The sequence below is a fragment of the Arvicola amphibius genome, chromosome 8 (assembly GCF_903992535.2).
Source record: "Arvicola amphibius chromosome 8, mArvAmp1.2, whole genome shotgun sequence".
In the NCBI taxonomy this organism is placed as follows: Eukaryota; Metazoa; Chordata; class Mammalia; order Rodentia; family Cricetidae; genus Arvicola; species Arvicola amphibius.
This window is the reverse complement of record NC_052054.1, coordinates 82,240,328-82,258,006: the sequence shown is the minus strand read 5'-3', so window position 1 is coordinate 82,258,006 and position 17,679 is coordinate 82,240,328. Positions and strand designations below refer to the sequence as shown.

Sequence of the window (17,679 nt, the reverse complement as noted above, 5' to 3'; positions counted from 1 at the left end):
TTGTTTTGTTGTTTTGTTTTTGTTTTGTGTTTTGTTTTGTTTTGTTTTGTTGGTTTTTTGGACCAAGATAACTTTCGGGTTGGAAAGGCCTCCAGCTTTCAGAGCCCGAAGGACACAGGGACAATTTCTGAAATCACTTTCTCCCACCTGCATTGCTTGGAAGTTCTTGTTACTGGGTAACAGTGTAGCAGCCATGTTCAAGGGCTGGGGGATTTTTCTTTTTAATATATATTTATATATATAGATATCTTTTAAAATTCTTTTAAATGTTCTATACACTAGAGAGGGGTTGTACATGATTTCCCCCCCTTGGAATGCAGTTAGCAAACTGGTGAGACCAGATACGTGATTTAAAACTGTAGAGAGGAATATTGTGGCAGGCAGGCTCTGCTCAGTTGCCCTCCTCCTGGCCCTTGCCTCTCTCATCTGTTAGATCAGCAAAGCCCCCTGTTTTGACAGTTGCAGCCTCCTCAAAATTCCCAGAAGCCTCTGAGTCGACCCTGGAACGTTTGAACCTGCGGTCGGGATACTGGCTGTTGTCAAAAGGCATTCGATGGACGCAGAGGACGTGGGTCTTCAGGTTTCCCTTCTGCGAGGCACTGTAGGGACAGTAGTGGCACTGGAAAGGCCTGTGACCTGTGTGGAAAGAAAGTGTCTGGTCAGCCGTGTGTCACACCTCAGTCACCACACCCATCCTGAGCTCCAGGACCAACAGCACCATCACCCTTGCCAATGATATCACAGCCACTTGGCAAAATTCAAACAAGAAGGGGTGAGAATGGAGCCCGTTAGGCACACCAAGTGAGATTTAGACTATCCTCCCATTCTGACCAGAACTTTTAATTTAGCTTTTCCAGATGAGAGAAGAGAAATTACTCAATACCTAGAGACATTTCTATAAAATGGTGAATAGCTCAGAACTGATATTATATAAATGTTTACAGAACAAGAAATGAAGCACACTAACCCATGTTTTGTGGTTAGTTGTTATGTGCGTATACACACATGCACACACGTGTGCCCGTAGAGCCCACAGACCACGTGTAGATGTTAGAAGACCACCGCCGAGAGTCCCCTGTCTCCTTTTACTATGCGGGCTCCGGGGATGGAACTTGGCTACTCACACTCGACCGCAAGCACCATCACTTGCCGAGCTATCTCACCAGCTCATACCCCCAGCTTTTTATTGGCAGGATTCAAAACTTTTCTTATGGATGCTGAAGTCTGATTTTAGGTGGCATCAAATAATCTCATGTCAGGCTTCCTCTCTTGACCGTGTTGTTTGTTTTTAAGCGTAAAACGACTCTTAATTTGCCATTGTGTGCAAAAAAAAAAAAAAAAAAAAAAAAGAGAGAGAGAGACCAGAAGCAGATTTGATCAGGAAACTCTATTTTGCTGACTTTAGACATACCCAAACCCAGTAAGTTTCTGTACTGGGTATCCATACTCAAGGCTGGGGGTAAAGCTACTTTCCCGTTGTTCTGTAACGTGGACTCTTTACTAAGGGCAGACCGAGCCTGAGGAGTGATTCTGTCTGAGGAGTGAAGGGGATGGATGCTAAATAACCCTGCTAGAGCAAAGCCGTGAGGAACTGAGCGGCACGGCTTTAGAAGCTGGAAGTGTCAGGACAGAGAGCAAGGACCATACCATCAGCTCAAGGTCAACCTGAGCATCAAAGCAGTGGGATCTGGGGCTAGAGAGATGGCTCAGGGGTTAAGAGTACTGGCTGCTCTTCTCGCTCTGTTCTTAGCAACTGGGCTGGGCAGGTCATAACTACCTGTAGCTCGATCGCCATAGAATCTAGTGCCCTCTTCTGGCCTCCTCGGGCACTGCACTTATGTGGCATGCTCATGTACACACTCACAAAATAAGTCTTAACATAATATTAATAATAAGGGGGACTTGAAGAGTGACCCCACCACACGATGGTTTTCTAGAAAAGCTCTCATGTAGAACAGCTGACAAATTCTTAAGGAAAGTTTGTGATTCTGAAACTTTGGTCGCTCTGCCCTGTGTGTAACGGTTAAAACACCTCTGCCACCTTGAAACGTGGTGAGGATCTGCTTTGGAGAGTGACAGGGGAGCAAGTGAAGTCCCTCTGATGCCGGGAAGGTTGGGCATCCACAACCCAAAGCTCAAAAGCTTCTCCACCCTGTATCAGCCAGAAACCCAGCCTTGTTTGCTTAGAAAAGTGAACCCATAAGGGGACGAATCATTTAGTCCCACCAAATATCCAAACAGCACAGCTGGGATGTTTCCCTACTTTAATCACAGGAAAAAGCCCTGTGTGTATTTTCACAGAGCAGTCTATTCCTGAGAGTCAAACTCCCAATATTGCCTTTCTCTCATTTACTTCTCTCCCTCTCCGCCCCCCCTCTCCTTTTCTTTCCTTTCCTTTCCTATTTCAGACAGGGACTCTCTATGCAACATGAGTTGGCCTTGACCTTCCTTTTGTCCTGCTTCAGACTCCCAATGCTGGGGTTCCAACCTGCACCAGCACGCCAGGTCTACACCAGCACCCCAGGCCTGTGCCCCACACCAGGCCTGCACCCCCGCACCAGGCCTGTGCCCCCACACCAGGCCTGCACCCCCGCACCAGGCCTGTGCCCCCACACCAGGCCTGTGCCAGCACACCAGGCCTACACTGGCGCATTTGCTCAATGATATTATCTTGATTCTCTTGTCCATTTCTTTGGCTGTTTTTCAATCCAGTTCTCCCTATGTAGCTCAGGTTCTATGCCCCTGCCTCATCTCCTGAGGGCTTGATCTCCCTGTAGCCTGGTTTGGCTCTTCTGCTTCTTTCTAAGTGGGCTTTGGTGGTATCCTCTCCTCTTCCCTCAGATCCAGGGTTGGCTCCTCCTGCCCGAGGGGTCCCCTCTCTTTATCATGTAGAACTGGTTGTAGTATGCTGTAGCTTTTGCCTGGACTGTGATGTGGGACCTTCCAGCCCACCTTCCCTGTGCCCCTAGAAGGAAGGCCACTTGGAGAAGACCAGTACATCATTCTTTTTCACCGTCCTTGATGGCTACCAATCCCGTAGAACTCACCAGGACACTCCGGGTTCATCCCAAGGGGTTTCCCAGTCCCTATCAGAACACCCTATCTGGGTCTATGCAGACAGCTCGAGTCCCCAGTCTCCACACCCTGTCTGAACCGCCTCTCCTGCAAGGACATGATCCGTTTCACTATGAAATGGATCCCTTGGAGGAGGCCCCAGGTTCCTGGAGTGGAGCCACAGCCTCTGGATATTCAGTGTCCTACAGCCCTCGCTATCTCCCTGTTTCAACTGGTCTGGATCTGAAGGGATGACTACAGATCTTGCATAGCGTTTTCGCTGCATGCTTTTGTTCCTATGGATGCAGCAATACAAGGCTTCGGGTGGTCAGTTTTGCCATCTGCAAAAGCAGTGTGCAAACTCGCAGATGTGGGGAGGAAACCCGGAAAAGATTGCATTTGCCTTCTGCCCGTCCCAAGATGCTGCAGAGAAAGAATCCAGAGCAGCAGCAGGGACTGTAGCACCAGCGTGATTCCTGCCTGTGTTTCTGCTGGCTGCTTCTACCCTCGGGGCTTGGCCACCTTCCCATGGAAACAGAGAAGGCCCTGAGAGGGAGATGTGAGACTAGCGTTTCTTTTTATTATTAGCATATATTAATTGCACGAGCTAATTGATTTCACGATGAGGTTTTCATACATGCATATCATGTACTTTGATCACATTCATTCACCATTAACCTCTCCTGTCCCCAGCACCTCCCGACGGCCACTGGCTCTCTTCCCATCCACTGATACACTCCTTCTACATTCACATGAGATGGATACCTCTGTAGATTGCTGTTTGTCCAGGGGATGCAAATGGCTCTTGTTCTTCAGTATATAGAAAGTTGGTAGACTGTGAGCTAACTTGGAATGTTGCTGTAGTTTGGATTATATTGGAGTGTGTTCCTCAGGGGCTCATACATGGTGAGCCTGGTACCCAGTGTGGCAATGCTCCAAGGTGATGGAATTTTTATGAGACAGAGTCGTATGGCATTTGGTCTGGTCACTGAGGATGCTCTTCTTGGGAGGGATTATGGGATCATGGTCAGCTTCTGTGAATGTGAGTTATGAACCCTGAATCTGAATTCTTCTCATCTGCTATGTGATTACTCCTTCATGGATATGTCCCTGCCATGCTGCTATCCAGCATGTTGTGATAGAGCTAGTGGCCTTTACCAGAGCCAAACAGAATTCAGTCCTGTGCTCTCAGATCTCCACAATTGTCAGTTAGGTAAACCTCATTTCTTTATCTAGACCTCAACCTTGGGAAGTTTGTTATAGCCAAGAAGACTATCATAGACTCTAATAGACACTGTCCTTGAGGAGATAATTGGAGAAGTCACAGTGTGTCCACTTCTCCTCCCTTGTTGGGACTCCAAATGGGACCTAACTGAGCACCAGTAAAGTTCATCAGATATTGCACAAGCAATCAAAATTATACCGAGACCCTAAAACTTAATGATTTGACTCAAGAAGTCACCATCCCTGCATAAACTAAAGGTATGTCCAGCCCTCGCCCAAAAAAAAAAGACTCATTCTTATAAGTGGAAAACTACTTAAAATTACTAAGAAAGGTCCACTCAGCACTGGTGCCTGTTGATGAAGGAGCAGTTGAAGATACCGCCAAAGAGTTTGGGGGCAAGGGCTGGCAGACGACTCAGCAGTTAAGCGTGAGCTCTGCTGCTTCAGAGGATCCAAGTTCAAGTCCCAGTTCCTATGTCCAGTGACTCACAAGCACCTGTAATTCTAACTCCAGGGCCTCTGACTCCCGCTCGCTCTGACCTTCACAAGCACAAACCCAAACACATATAATTAAAAATAAATATTTAAATTAAAGAAAAGACAGAATCCTGAGGGAAAGGAGACAACGGGAAACTTGAGAAACACTTTCAAATGTCACCTAGAGCTCCCAGCCTCTGTGGTATGCTGATGTTTCCCCAAGCGGGGGATGGCTCTATGGCAGTGTACGGCTGAGGGAGACGACATAGATCCGTTAACGTCACTAAAGTATTTATTATAATTAATGGTCATTACCACGGCATGGCAAGTTGGGGGATAGAAGAACTTCAAATAACCAATAACAATCTTAAAACAAAATGCTTGGTATCGCAGAGGCCAGCAGACCCATGGACAAACGGAGCAAACGTGGGCTCAGTTCATCAGTCAGGCTCAGTCTCCAGGGCCTTGTGGAGCCTCCCACACTCGGAGCACTTTTGTTCAACAGTCAAAGCCTTTCATGGCATCACCTACCAGCACTGCTAAGAATTACTCTGTTTGAGGATCCTGGTCTCCAACCCTTGGATGCTACCCTCCCTTCAAACCCTGTCACCTCAGAGGCCATGCCATCTGAGCCTGGCACAATACACAGAGAGCCTTGACTATCACCTCAGTTTGTGAGGAGTGTCTTTGCGCGTTGGCCAACTTGACACAAAAGCACTTAGTTCCCTTTCCTCCCCTAATCGATTTTTTAAATATTCATCATGATTTGATCCTATGGTTACATTCTGAATCTTGAGTTCTTGGTAGAGACAAAGATGATGAACGATTATTTTAGCAGATTCCAACACTTCCGTGGTCAACCCATTATTGGATTGGTTGGCTTTTTAGCTTTGGTGCAATGGAATCCATTTGTAAATGCATCTGGAGCTCGGAAAGCATTCGTTGGAGAGGGAGCCATGAGCAGTGCTAGACTTGCAAGAACTCTGTCTTTATGTAGTCTTGAAACTAGAAATTTATAGAAGCAGTTAAAGCTCTCAAAAGCTTCATTCCATGGTTCTTTATACCCAATTAGGCACATTTGTCCTCAGAATTGCACTTCATGGGCGTTTTTCCAAGAGGTCATATTGTCTCCATTGTACAGATGGGGAAGTTAAGACACAGCCAACCTGAAAGGTTTGCATTCAAAGCAAGTTTCCAATGGATACAATGCACTCTAAATCTGTGCAATGATTCCCCTGGTTACTTTCAGCTGTCAACTCCATACAAGCAACAGTCACTGAAGTAGAGGGAACCACAGTCAAGGAATTGCCTCCATCCGACTGGCTTGTGGACATGTTAATTGATGTTGTACAGACTGACCCACTGTGGGTGGTGCCATTCCCTGTACAGGTACATCTGAGTTGTATAAGAAAGCTAGTAGAGGCAGCCAAAGAGGGAGTTAACCAGATTGTGGGAACCTTAAGAAGTCATGCTATACCAGAATAGATGTTGACCAAAAATCAAAGGTAAGTGTAAAGGTTAGCCTGTGATAGTCAGATCCTTGATTCTCAAACTAAAGGTGTCATTGCTTAGCCATTTTTGGACACTCCATTAATTTCTGAATCAAGTCACATCCCAGTTTCTGTCACCCATCTGCCCTTTCAAAGACCCTTAGATGGAACAGACTCGTGCATGCTGATGTCTGTTGTGTTTGGATAAATGTCATCAAGGGTTCTGAACTAACCACAGAGAACACAACAGAACACATGACTGTGTAAACACCATAGAACACATCACTGTGTGCATTCAGGGCCAATGGTTGGACAAAGGAAGGGGATGAGAGACACCAATCTTCTTGGGTAGATTGTCACTGAGGTAGATTTAGAGAGAACTAAATCTTCATATACAGATGAGTGTCTTGCTGACAGAGGTGAAGTTGGTTCATGCCTGGGGTGACAGGGCAGTCCCTCAGTCGCCTACAAGTTTCCATCTGTTTAAAGTGAGATCAAAGACTGTCCAAGCTGCCCACACCACCATAGGTACCACAGATGAACCAGTGATTCTGGGGTCCATGGGTGCCCATGGAGAGCAGATAATGACTACCAGTCTCTAGGATACAGAAAGGACATAAAAGCACAGTTGGTCCGATAGGTCTAAACTTCAGACTAAGGGTCTCATCTGTCAGTTCCCACTAGACATGCCCATCTCCTAGGCTTGTCCCATTGGGCAGCATCCCATGTTGGGGATAGTCTGTGGTCAGGTACAAACGCCAAAGCCCTTGGTCTGACACCTTCACTGTCTTCCTGATGCCTTTCTCATCTTAGGAGTGACAGATCTAGGTCGGGCAATGAGTTTGGAGTCAGATTCCCATTTCCCACCTTTGTGGACATGCGGTTAACCAGGTCAAGGAAGTGCCTTCTTTCTGACCTTGGTCCATTGGTTTGATCCCACAACTGCGAAAGTAAGATCTTCCGAGTTCAGAGGAGCCAATGTCGGTGGATGTGTTTCACTGGGATGAAGTTCAGCATTCCAGTCCTAGCAAAGGGTACTTTCAGAGCACAGGACCCTTTGCTAGAAGAAACTCAGGAAGATGGCAAGACTGGAGAGACCCTAAGTCCAAACAGCTTTGTGAGACAGTGGCTTGTTGTAGGACCAGTGAGATTCCAATAAATCCTCCAGGAGGTCATTTCTCCATCTTTTTCTCCCCCGCCCTCCAGTTTGCTACCCTCTGGCCAATATAGGATGTCTCTCTAGTCTCCAGCTGTTCCCTGCTCCATTTTAACACAGGGCCTTTACACAGCCCTTCCCCACTGTCCCAGGGTGAAATTCTTCCTTCTCTGCCTTCACCTGATTCTTCAGCATAGCTAATGCTGCTTCTGGAGGATCTTGATTATCCCAAAACCACCATGGTGGCTGTGAGATACATGACTTCAGTACCACTTCTAACATCGGCAGCTGAACAAGTAAAGCGGCCATGACTGTCCCTTTGCAAGAAGACTGGCAACCCCATGGGGACAGGGACCCTGGAGTTTCATAGGGGAGAAGGGGCATCATTTGCTCTTTCTGATCATTGCTGTTAGCCACCACAGCACAATACAAACACATCACGGACATTGGTATGTTTTTAGCAGAGGAAGATATGAATGATGTGTACAAGAGAAGAAGCAGAGAGGGAGGAGAAACACAAGACCATTGAGGAAAAAGAGAGCTGGTCTGAGTGTGGGCCAGGCACAGGCAGTGGATCAGTGGAGGATTCTAGAACAAGTAAACAGGTCACTCAAGATGGGAGACAGGGAAGTGTTGGTGCTCACAGGCCACAGGGATATTATCCCGTGAGAAAAAGGAAGTAACCAGCCCTTCCTAGTTCTTCAGCATCGCAGCAGCCCAAGACACCCCAGTCCTCGTCTGCCAGAGCTGGAGCCCCACATCAGAATGGTGTGAGATGGCCCCCATCAACCCCCCGCCCTCTTCTCTGCACCTCTCGCTTGGAGGCCATCAACGTTTCCCATCACTGCCGTGTGAAAAGTAAGTACATCATACGTTAATTTGTATTGTCACTGCGCCGTAGAGCCGTGGTAAAGAACACATTCATTTTTAATCCACTATGAATAATATATAAATATGTATACAGTGTGGAGGGTCAAGAGGGGTGAGGAGAAAGCAAGCAGTACATTGTTTATAGTAAAAGTGGGGGAATGAGATATTTTTCTTACTTGCTCCGATGGAAATAGCTATTCTTTCCCTCCACCTAAGGGGGAGAGGAAAATGCCTGCCCTTGAGGGGCATCCATTAGTTACAGCTCAGCCATGGCAGCGCCTCTGCGGAAGGCTGAGGCTTGGAGCTTCCACACCTTCTGAGCTGATGGTTTCTCTTGGATGTGGGGCAGAGGATGAGAGTGGGGGTTGGGTGGGCGAGTGGGTGATCAGCCCTTGGCATCCAGTAATGAGAGCACTCTTCAGTGTATGCTCAAAGTAGTCGCCTTCATTGGTTCTTGCACAGACAGCAGGAGGCAGGATTGGCAGCAAGATAGCTTCCTCTTTCACAGGTATAGAAGCCTGAGCTGAAAAGATTGGGGGACAAGTTGATGCTAAACACGTACTCAACTGTCTGACCACTCTGGACACTGCCTACAAGCACTTTTTGCCAGAGGGTTCTCCACAAGCATGTTCCAGGGGGTAGTCCATAGGCACAATGGAAGTGTGTATAGTGTACGCATTTGTGTGTATGTGTATGTGTGGGAGGGGAGAGCACACTTGCGTGGACACAGAGCCCAAAAATTTCTCCAGAAGACCATCGGATTCTTGCATGGAGCACGTGGGACACTGTTGGAATATGGGTTCTTTCCTCGGTGTGACAGTGGGTCTCAAGTGTCGGTTTGATGGACTGAGAGACACTAAGAAGAGCAAGCATGCCGCTGAACATGTCTTTGAGGGGATTTCCAGATGCAATGAGGCCGTGAGTTGTCTGGCTTAAGCAGTGGTTGAATCCACTGACGGATTCGTAATTTGACTAGAACCTGGGGAGGCAGTGGAACTGAGGATGGTGGGACTTTCTAGCAGGAAGTTGGTTGTGGCGGAGTGTCCTCAGAGGCTTGCCTGACCCCTTCTGTGACTGTCATCCTCTGCTTACTGTCTACCGTAGGGTGAACACTAGGGCTCTATGATGCCATCCCCACAGTGAGGGACTCAAGCCGTGACCCAAAATACATCATTCTTCTTTTAGGTTCTGCCAGGTACTTTGGCTGCAGCTACAGCAGAATAGGAACATCCACGGCAGTTGGCTCCAGGATGGCCTTGAACCTATGGCGATCCTCTTGCCTCATGCTCCCAGTTTCTTAAACTATAAACATGTACCACTATGCCTGACTTTTCCGATACTTTTAATCATGCCTAGGTTATTAAAATACTACAAGACCTTAAGAACACCTGCTGCTCCATAAAAGGTGGCTCACAACCACCTCTACCACCAAACTCAGACTCTGATGCCCTCTTCTGGCCTCCAAGGGCACTGCACTCATGCCCACACCCACACAGAGACACATACACACGTAATTAAAAATAAGACACGTCTTTAAGAAATAGTGGATACAGTCAAAGCAGTATATGAATGTCTGTGGTATTATATTTTTTAGAACACAGTGGGAGATAACTGTATGGCATGTCAGCACAGACACCACCACCAAAGGTCTAGACACAAAAATAAATGAGGCTCCAGGTAGACAGTGGTCCTCCAGAGAAGCTGGAAGACCGGAAGAGTTGAAGAGGGTCCACATACTTCTATATTCACATGGATTCTTCATGGTGCTCCGCATGTAATTAAAAGCACAAAAAGTTGTGAAACTTTCTAGAATTTTCCCATGTGCAATCTACCCGTAGACTTGTCACTAGTAGATGTGACCATCTAATAATTGCCGTTCCATCCTGCACCCACATCAGGGTGCTGCCTTCTAAAGACAGCGGGGATGAGGTGAGGCAAGTACCCTCCCAGTGCTCTGCACACACGGTGGAGGACCTGGGCAGAGCTGCCTCCCACGGGCACTAAGGGGGTTCATGACAACACAGCACAGCAGTAGCCCCCTCCGCAGCATCGAAGTCAAAGCCCATTGGACTCTTAAAAAGCCATTTTTTTTTTTTTTTTTTTTTTGCACAATGCCTGCTAATAGGTAAGGAAACATCTTTACCTACAGGGTCAACTCGGAGATGTTAGAAATTCATTCCCTGAAGGCACAGCTGCCCGTGTTTGGGGAAAATCAACAGGGAAGGGCACTAAATGCAGGTTTGGGGATGGGTCTGGCCTTCGAGGTGATGGTCTGGTTTCCCCTGGGTGCCCTGGCGTCCCGGAGCTTGCACACTGCTCTCGCTAAGCTTGCGGCTGGGACTCTGGAGCTGTTGAGTGCAAGGATCCTAGACCAGATCCCTTAGAAAACTCTTCTTTCAGGGCCAGCAGGGCAATGCGCCTAGTTAACTTATACAAACAGGTTCTTCAAGAAGAGCCATGTCCTTAGTTGCAAATATTATACTTCTTAAAATTTTCCCGTAACTCTGAGTAGGAAAGAAAGTTCCAGTCAGGCATGTGATTCATGTTTTCTATTTTCAAAAGGAAAATATTCTTCCATCTAATCAAAGTAGTTAAAAACAAAACATTTGGAATAGTACAAATAATTTTGGGTTTTAAATTCCATGCGATGTGGGTTTTAATTTAAAAGTCTACACAAAACCATATTCATCTTCAAATTGGAATCTGATCCAGGTAGTAACACATTGGTGACATCATCATGAAGTCACGCTCAGCTTCATATACAGCCTATGGGTATGCTGCAAACAGCATATTTTATCATGATCCTGCACCTCTTTTATGGTGTTTAGCAGACAAGAGGGCCTAGAAATGTTGAAACTGATTTCTCAAGCCATCCTAAAAAAATAAAAAATGAAAAACAAAGTATGAGTGTGTTTGTGTATGTGTGTGTGTGTGTGTGTGTGTGTAGATAATGGATGGAGAGGGAGAAGGAGAGAGGAGAGGAAGGGAAGAGAGAGACAGGGGTGGGGAAAGGGAGCAGAGTAGTTCCTTTTCTTGCTGCTGTGACGAAAGACCCGAGTGAAGCGTCTTAAAGGAAGGAAGGTTAAGCATATGGTCCATTGGAGTGTGAAAGGAGGTAGGAACATGTTGCCATGGTTTCACACAGCTCCCACCGGAACCAGAAGGGAGTATCACTTCAAGGCCTGCCTCCAGAAACTCACCCTGCTGGGGAGGTCGCAGTCCCAAAGGTTCCCCAGTTTTCCAAAGTCACAGCATGATCTGTGGCCCCGTAGGTCAAATAGGGGCCAAATGACAAGCCCTTTGGGAAAGTGGTGATTCTACAGAGAGTAGGGAATATACGAGATGAGCCCAGAACATTTGTGCCGTGAAATAAATTGATGCTTTTTAAAGCCTCCATTAATAGGTGCGTGAGGGCATCTCAAAACAGCGTGGAGCCGGATAGGAGCCCCGAAGGCTCAAACAGGGAACATTTCAACAACAAAGTAAATAATACCGCACCAAATCATAGCCTAATGTATAAAATAAATATCCACAAGTCACACTGACATAAATGATTGAGTCAGTAAATATGTATGGAAGGATCTGCAGAGGCATATCGCAAATAATTCATGTAGACATTGACTACTGAACAAGGCAGCAACACAGTCCCATCCTGAAGTGTGCGGAGTCTCGCACGCAGAGGGTGGCCGTGTTACTTGCCAGTGCAGGAATCTACGTAAGGACTACCTTAGCAGGGTGCTCAAGGTCACCGTGGCAGGCATCCTTGGTTTGGGAGCACAAGGGCACTTTGGCTTTGTCATCTTTCTTCCCCAAACCCAGAGCTCCAGTCGAAACATGAGAAATTGCAGCCGAGGGACATTTTACAAAGCACACCTCAGGACAGCCAAGGTGATCACGAACTGAGACCTCACAGCTAGGGGGAGTGGAGGACACACGACACCTGTGCAAGGTGGCCTCGGCACTGAGAGCTTGGAGCAAGTGTGGACATTAAATAGAATCCAGTTATTTGCAGTCAGAGTCAAATCTGGGCTGGCTTAATAGCAATGTATCAATATTGGTTCATTGCTCATGACGAATGTACCCCAGTAATGTGTTTGATGTTCAGGACGGAGGGAGCTGTGGGCCTCCTTGCTCCCTATGCATCCGTCTGGTTGCTCTAAGTGTGTACTAAAATGAAAGGCTTATTTTCAAAGTTTATTAGGTACCACTAGCTGATGATGAAATCGATAGTTGATATTCGATAACAGAAAAAAAAAATCCCAACACCTAACTTCAAGCAAATACCACAGCTGGAATTATGGTTCTGGTGTTAGACACTAGCAGGTAGGGCCGACAGAGATGGCTCAGAGGTTAGGAGGGCTTGACTGCTCTCGCAGAGGATCCGGGTTGGGTTTCCAGCACCCACGTCAGATGACTCATAACCACCAGGTCCAGGTGATCTTATACCCAGTGGCCTCTGGGGAACCCTGCACCTGCGTATACTCAGGCGCAAGCATTGGCCAAAGAAACAAATATAACAAGCCTGGAAGGTGGCTTGTAACTTTTCCTGTCCACACAAGCTTGAAGAAAGGAAGGAAAGCACCGTATCACCCCTACCCCGGATCTGCTACCAAGAGTCAGAGGGGGTTACCAGCCTTGAGGGGCTGAAACATAGCCAAGTCCCTTTAGAGCCCCGATATACTGAATCAGAGTGGTTAAGAGCAGAGGGTGTGAAAGTCATTGCAAGACCTTAACCGACCAGGCTTGTGTGTGCCTTTGGGAAACTACTTCATCCATTGAGTCTCAGTTCTTTCATCTGTAAAATGTTGTAAGACCAATAGAAGATGGAACACAAGACAGTTAGTTAGTCATTGGGAGAACTGAGAGAAAGTCTGTCTGCCACTTAGTGTGTGGCTCATAAGAAGAGTCAAGCAAATCATAATAGGTGTGGTTAGGATATCAAGACCCCGCCTCTCTGACCTGTCCCTGGATGACTCTGCGACTCCGAGAGGATGCGTGCTTGACCAGGGACACCAAGCCAGAGCCAGAGCCGAGCGTTGATTGTGTGGTCAGAGCTGAACCTACCATGGCCATCTCCCTGTCACTTCGGGTTCAGGCTGAGAAGAGAGTTCTGTTCATGTGGCTGGACACCAACAGGAGAATCTGCAGGAACGGGTCTCTGGCCACTGGGGACTTTGCCAGGCGCAATTTCTAAGAGTCCAACCTACCTTGCCCACCTTGAAAGCAGCCCTGGACACCACAAGGGCTCTCCGCCCACCCTGCCCTTCTCCTTCACTCCCTCCCTCTGCTTTTTCCTTCCTTCCCCAGCAGCTTCAGCTCCACTCCCATGCCCGGACCACTCCCTGCGGTTCCAAGTCACACCGCATTTATTTGCCTGCCTCAGGCAGCCATGGTCTGTGGAGCCACCAGCCTGCCTGGGTGGTCAGCCGGCCGGCGGCATGCACTCCACAGCCACTATTGATCTGGGATCTTAAATCATCCCCGGATTTTATGAAAACATTTACGTTTATCATTAAATAACCTTCAAAGGGTCGATGAACTTACTTTCATTTTTTTTGAAGATTTTCAGATGTGTAATATAATAATACTCTAATGAGACTCAGGGTTTGTCTCTGGGCAAGTGCATTTAATATTGGGAGAAATGTTAAGAGAGGCTACATGAAGGAGACAGCAGCCTCGGGGTGAGGTGCACCCCAGGACTGGGGGCAGTTGGCGGTTTCCCCAGCTGGCAGAATACTCTGCTATCTTTAGCATGTGGGGGTGCGACATTGGGGTAAAGTACTTTTGAGGTTCATGATCTTAGGGTTTAAAAAAAGTGAGTCAGAGCTAGATGCTATGACTCAAACAAACAAGGCTGTTTTGATATTTTTAATAGATTGGTTTTACAATATTAAGGAAAATAAAGGTCAAAATGAGAGATATTCTGGCATCAGCAGCTGTAACACCTGTTAGTCTTACCCAAGTCTTTCTGCCTTATGGATGGATGCTGAGCTAACACAGATATCTGAGCCCCTGGGCAAACAGAAGGAATTCCTGAGAGGTGCTAACAGCCAGCTCTTCCCTGGGTAAAGCTTTGCTAGAGCATAATCAGGATCACAGGGCCAACCTGCTCCTTCAGAATAACAGCGAAACTTCTCAGCCACACCCGCCCAGTCCATCAGAGGGTGTGCCTGTGTGTACCCCTCCCGCTGTTTCCCACCATGGCAGCTTGCCTCCTATGCCTGGCCCTCTAACTTAGGACCAATTCCTGACCAAAGCATACTACCCACCAAAGTTTGTGTTAGAAATGCAGCCTGGCTTGCCCCAACCACCCAGGAAACCTGTCACAATACCATCTCCCCATGACAACCCGTGAGCTCTTTTTTCTTGTGGAAGGCATGAAACAGGCACCTGATTATATCCTTTCACGGAACAGCTCTCCTTATCCAGCCTCTACTGGGAGCAGAGCTGGTTAAGATTTGCAGCCTCCTCAGGGTGAGCGATTCCCTCCACCCGGGTTTTACCCTCCCCTTTAAGGAGTTGGGGACAGTCTGGTGGGAATGAGAAACGGACCCTTACCTTGGGCAATCCCTTCTCTCAGCTTCTGGTCTTACACGGGGAGCTCAGAACACCTAGCCTTGCTCTCCTCCACATCCCTGCTCCTCCTCCTCATCCTAGAGGGCTTCCTTCCTCCTCAAAGGCTGCCTCTACTAACTGGTTACCCCCGCAGGGCCATCCATCCCTGCAGGGATTGTTCTGCCTGTTTTGTTAGTCTTCCTCTCTGGGAAAGCCCCAGTACCCTGTGACTGGGTCACTTCTGTCCCCACAGTTTTCCAGTCTCAGGGATCACACCACGGTCAAGTTCAAGTAAGTGTACTGTGCTCATTGGCGGGGACTGGGGAGTGTGTGGTGCATTTTAATGGGAGCTGTGATGGCACCACCTCCTCTGACCTGTGCCGCACAGCCCACAAAGCTGCCCCACCCAGTGGCCACAGGGCAGCACTTGGGGTCTTACCGTTACCACAAAGTCACTGGAGTTCAGCCCCATATACACATTTATTATTTTTATGTCCCAAGACTATTTTTAAAAAAGTTCTAGTGTGCTGGCAATGTTTAAAAACAAACAAAAAAGATTTCACGTGAAAACAAGATTTCCCAGTTTCCCTCAAGAAGTCAGAAGTAGCGCCTGTGCCTGCCACCCTGGAATGCACCCTCTGACCCCACAGCACACTGCACTCTGTGCACACCCATCCAGGCTCTGTGGGCATCAAGGTTTCAGCCTCTGCTTTACAGAGCCCTGTGTACAAGCCCAGCCTTACCTTGCAGTGAGTGGGCAGGAGGGGTGAGGGCTTTACATCCCTTCCTGCACCAGAGGGGCCTGCATTTCTGTATACACCCAGTGAGGCAAGCAGGTGGGTGGTCCTGGCCTGTTCTCTGGCTTCCTGTTTTCCATTGTGTCGCTGAAAATGAACACAGCAGCTCTCCCTTGTAGTTTCTGTTTTGTGGCAGAGTTTAAATATGGGAGGGGGGCGCCGAGACCGTGGCATGGCTTATGCCAAAGGTATGCTGTGCACCCCATTCCGTTCAAATGGCGTGCCATCAGAGGGAGAGGACAGCCCTAAAACAGTAAATAAAACACCAGTCCACCAGAAGTTGGCACCCAAGGTTCTCTAGGAAGTTCCACTACCGACACATATCTTTCATAAAAACACAAATGTGTGTCCTGCATGGTGGGGGTTCCCACAGAGGACATCTCTCTGAAAACCCTGGCCGAAGCAGCCACAGCCTGTCAGGAGCTGGGCCGTTCTAGGGACTAAAGGCAAGAGAATGCGAGAGAGAATCACAAATATCTCTTTCCATGAAGGAAATCGGTGCCTGATCTTCATCCACAGAGACGGGATAAACTGACAACAGCGTCTTCTTAGCTTGCCGGATTCCCCACCAACTAGTTCTGGAACAATAGGAAATGACGAAGGAAAAAGAAACGTAAACTTTCAGCCTGCTGGGGGGGAATGCTGCTATTGTTGTGGCATGCCCCAAATAAATAAATAGTGCCCACAAGAGAGGTAGCTATTTTTTTCTCTCTTTCTCTCTCTCTCTTTCAAGGAGTCACAAAAGAAATGCAATTCCTTTCTTCTCTTTTCTTCCCCCTAATAAAAGGCTCTTTCTAAAAATCAAAGGTGTCAGGCTCTGCTTTCTCTTGCTGGCATGATTCAGAAGATGGCTGAGGAATGACAGATGTCGGCATCCAGCTGCAATGAAGCATGCAAAAGTTTCTCTCTAATCCACTTATTTCTCTGTAGTCACGTAAACCAAAACAAATGGGCAGGGCTTTACATTAGGGCGGGGGAAGGGGGGGCCCAAAGCCACAGCAGTAGGATTCCCATTGCATAATGCAGGCTCCACGCCATCTTGCTATGATTTTCCCTCGGCAGAGGGGAAAAAGCACCCTGTCGTGAGAAAGGGTCTCTCAACACAGGGAACCCAGAGGGGCAGCTCCTATGTCCCTTTGTCTCATACAAGATAATATTTCCCAAAGGGGGAATTCGTAAGAGCAGAACAGGGGTGTCGTTAGCACAGAGAGGCCACAGCACGAGCTCCCACATGCAGGTACACACAAGCACCCTGTCACACACACACACACACACACCAACACCCTGCTAAACTAACACGATCGGTTTAATCACCAGCACCGTCGTTTTCAACTACTTGAATAAATCCAGGGGAATTATAAACGAAGCCCGTGTGTAATTAAAGTGAGGGTTGTTAGACTCTTCATTTAATAAAACACTTGAAAAGAAAAGCCCTGGTAGGTCTCTCAGTGCCAGGGGAAGCGGGAGGGGAGGGGTGCCGGCATAGGCAAGAGAGGCCAGTGTCTTTTAGTGTGTTGCTGCGGCCACCTCGTGAACCCGATCCCCTTTCAGTCTTGTAAGGAACCGGGAGGGCGAGGATCAGGAGTCTGGGGCTCTGTCCCCGCCAGCAGGTACAGCAGCTGCGCAGCGCTCTTTCGGCATCCGCGGCAAGGAGAGACGCGGATTTCGCCCATGGCAGAATGGCGTTCCGTTTCTGGCCCTTCAGGCAAAAACAGTAAAAGAAAATTCGAGATTTCCCCCCTTAAACTTCCCACAACAACCTCAGCAGAACCACATGACTCGCCTTCTACAATCTTCCCTGGTGTGTTCACTGCTACTTTGGCAGGGACTCAGAATTACTGTTACATAAATTCCATCTGATGCCAGAGCGACCATCTGTGAGTGGAGCTGCTTCACCTACGTCTGCCTGCAAAGCCACTCTCCCCGAGACAAGGGAGAAGGGGGAAAGGAATTTGATTAATTTGCAGAATGCTTGTGATTTGCTCATATATTATTATAACTCCTCATCAGCACATGACAAATCCCCAGCCCTGGGTGCAGGCACCCGTTGGGTTCC

At 47.8% G+C, this 17,679-nt stretch overlaps 1 protein-coding gene across 1 annotated transcript in view; it reads right to left on the bottom strand.

Moving 5' to 3' along the window:
* Positions 1 to 391: 391 nt before the first annotated feature.
* Znf536 (zinc finger protein 536) overlaps positions 392 to 17,679 on the bottom strand; it is a 248,580-nt gene continuing 231,292 nt past the window's right edge. The window contains exon 4 of the mRNA XM_038338345.1: positions 392 to 636. Coding sequence (XP_038194273.1) covers positions 392 to 636 — 245 coding nt within the window. The remainder of the gene's footprint in view (positions 637 to 17,679) is intronic.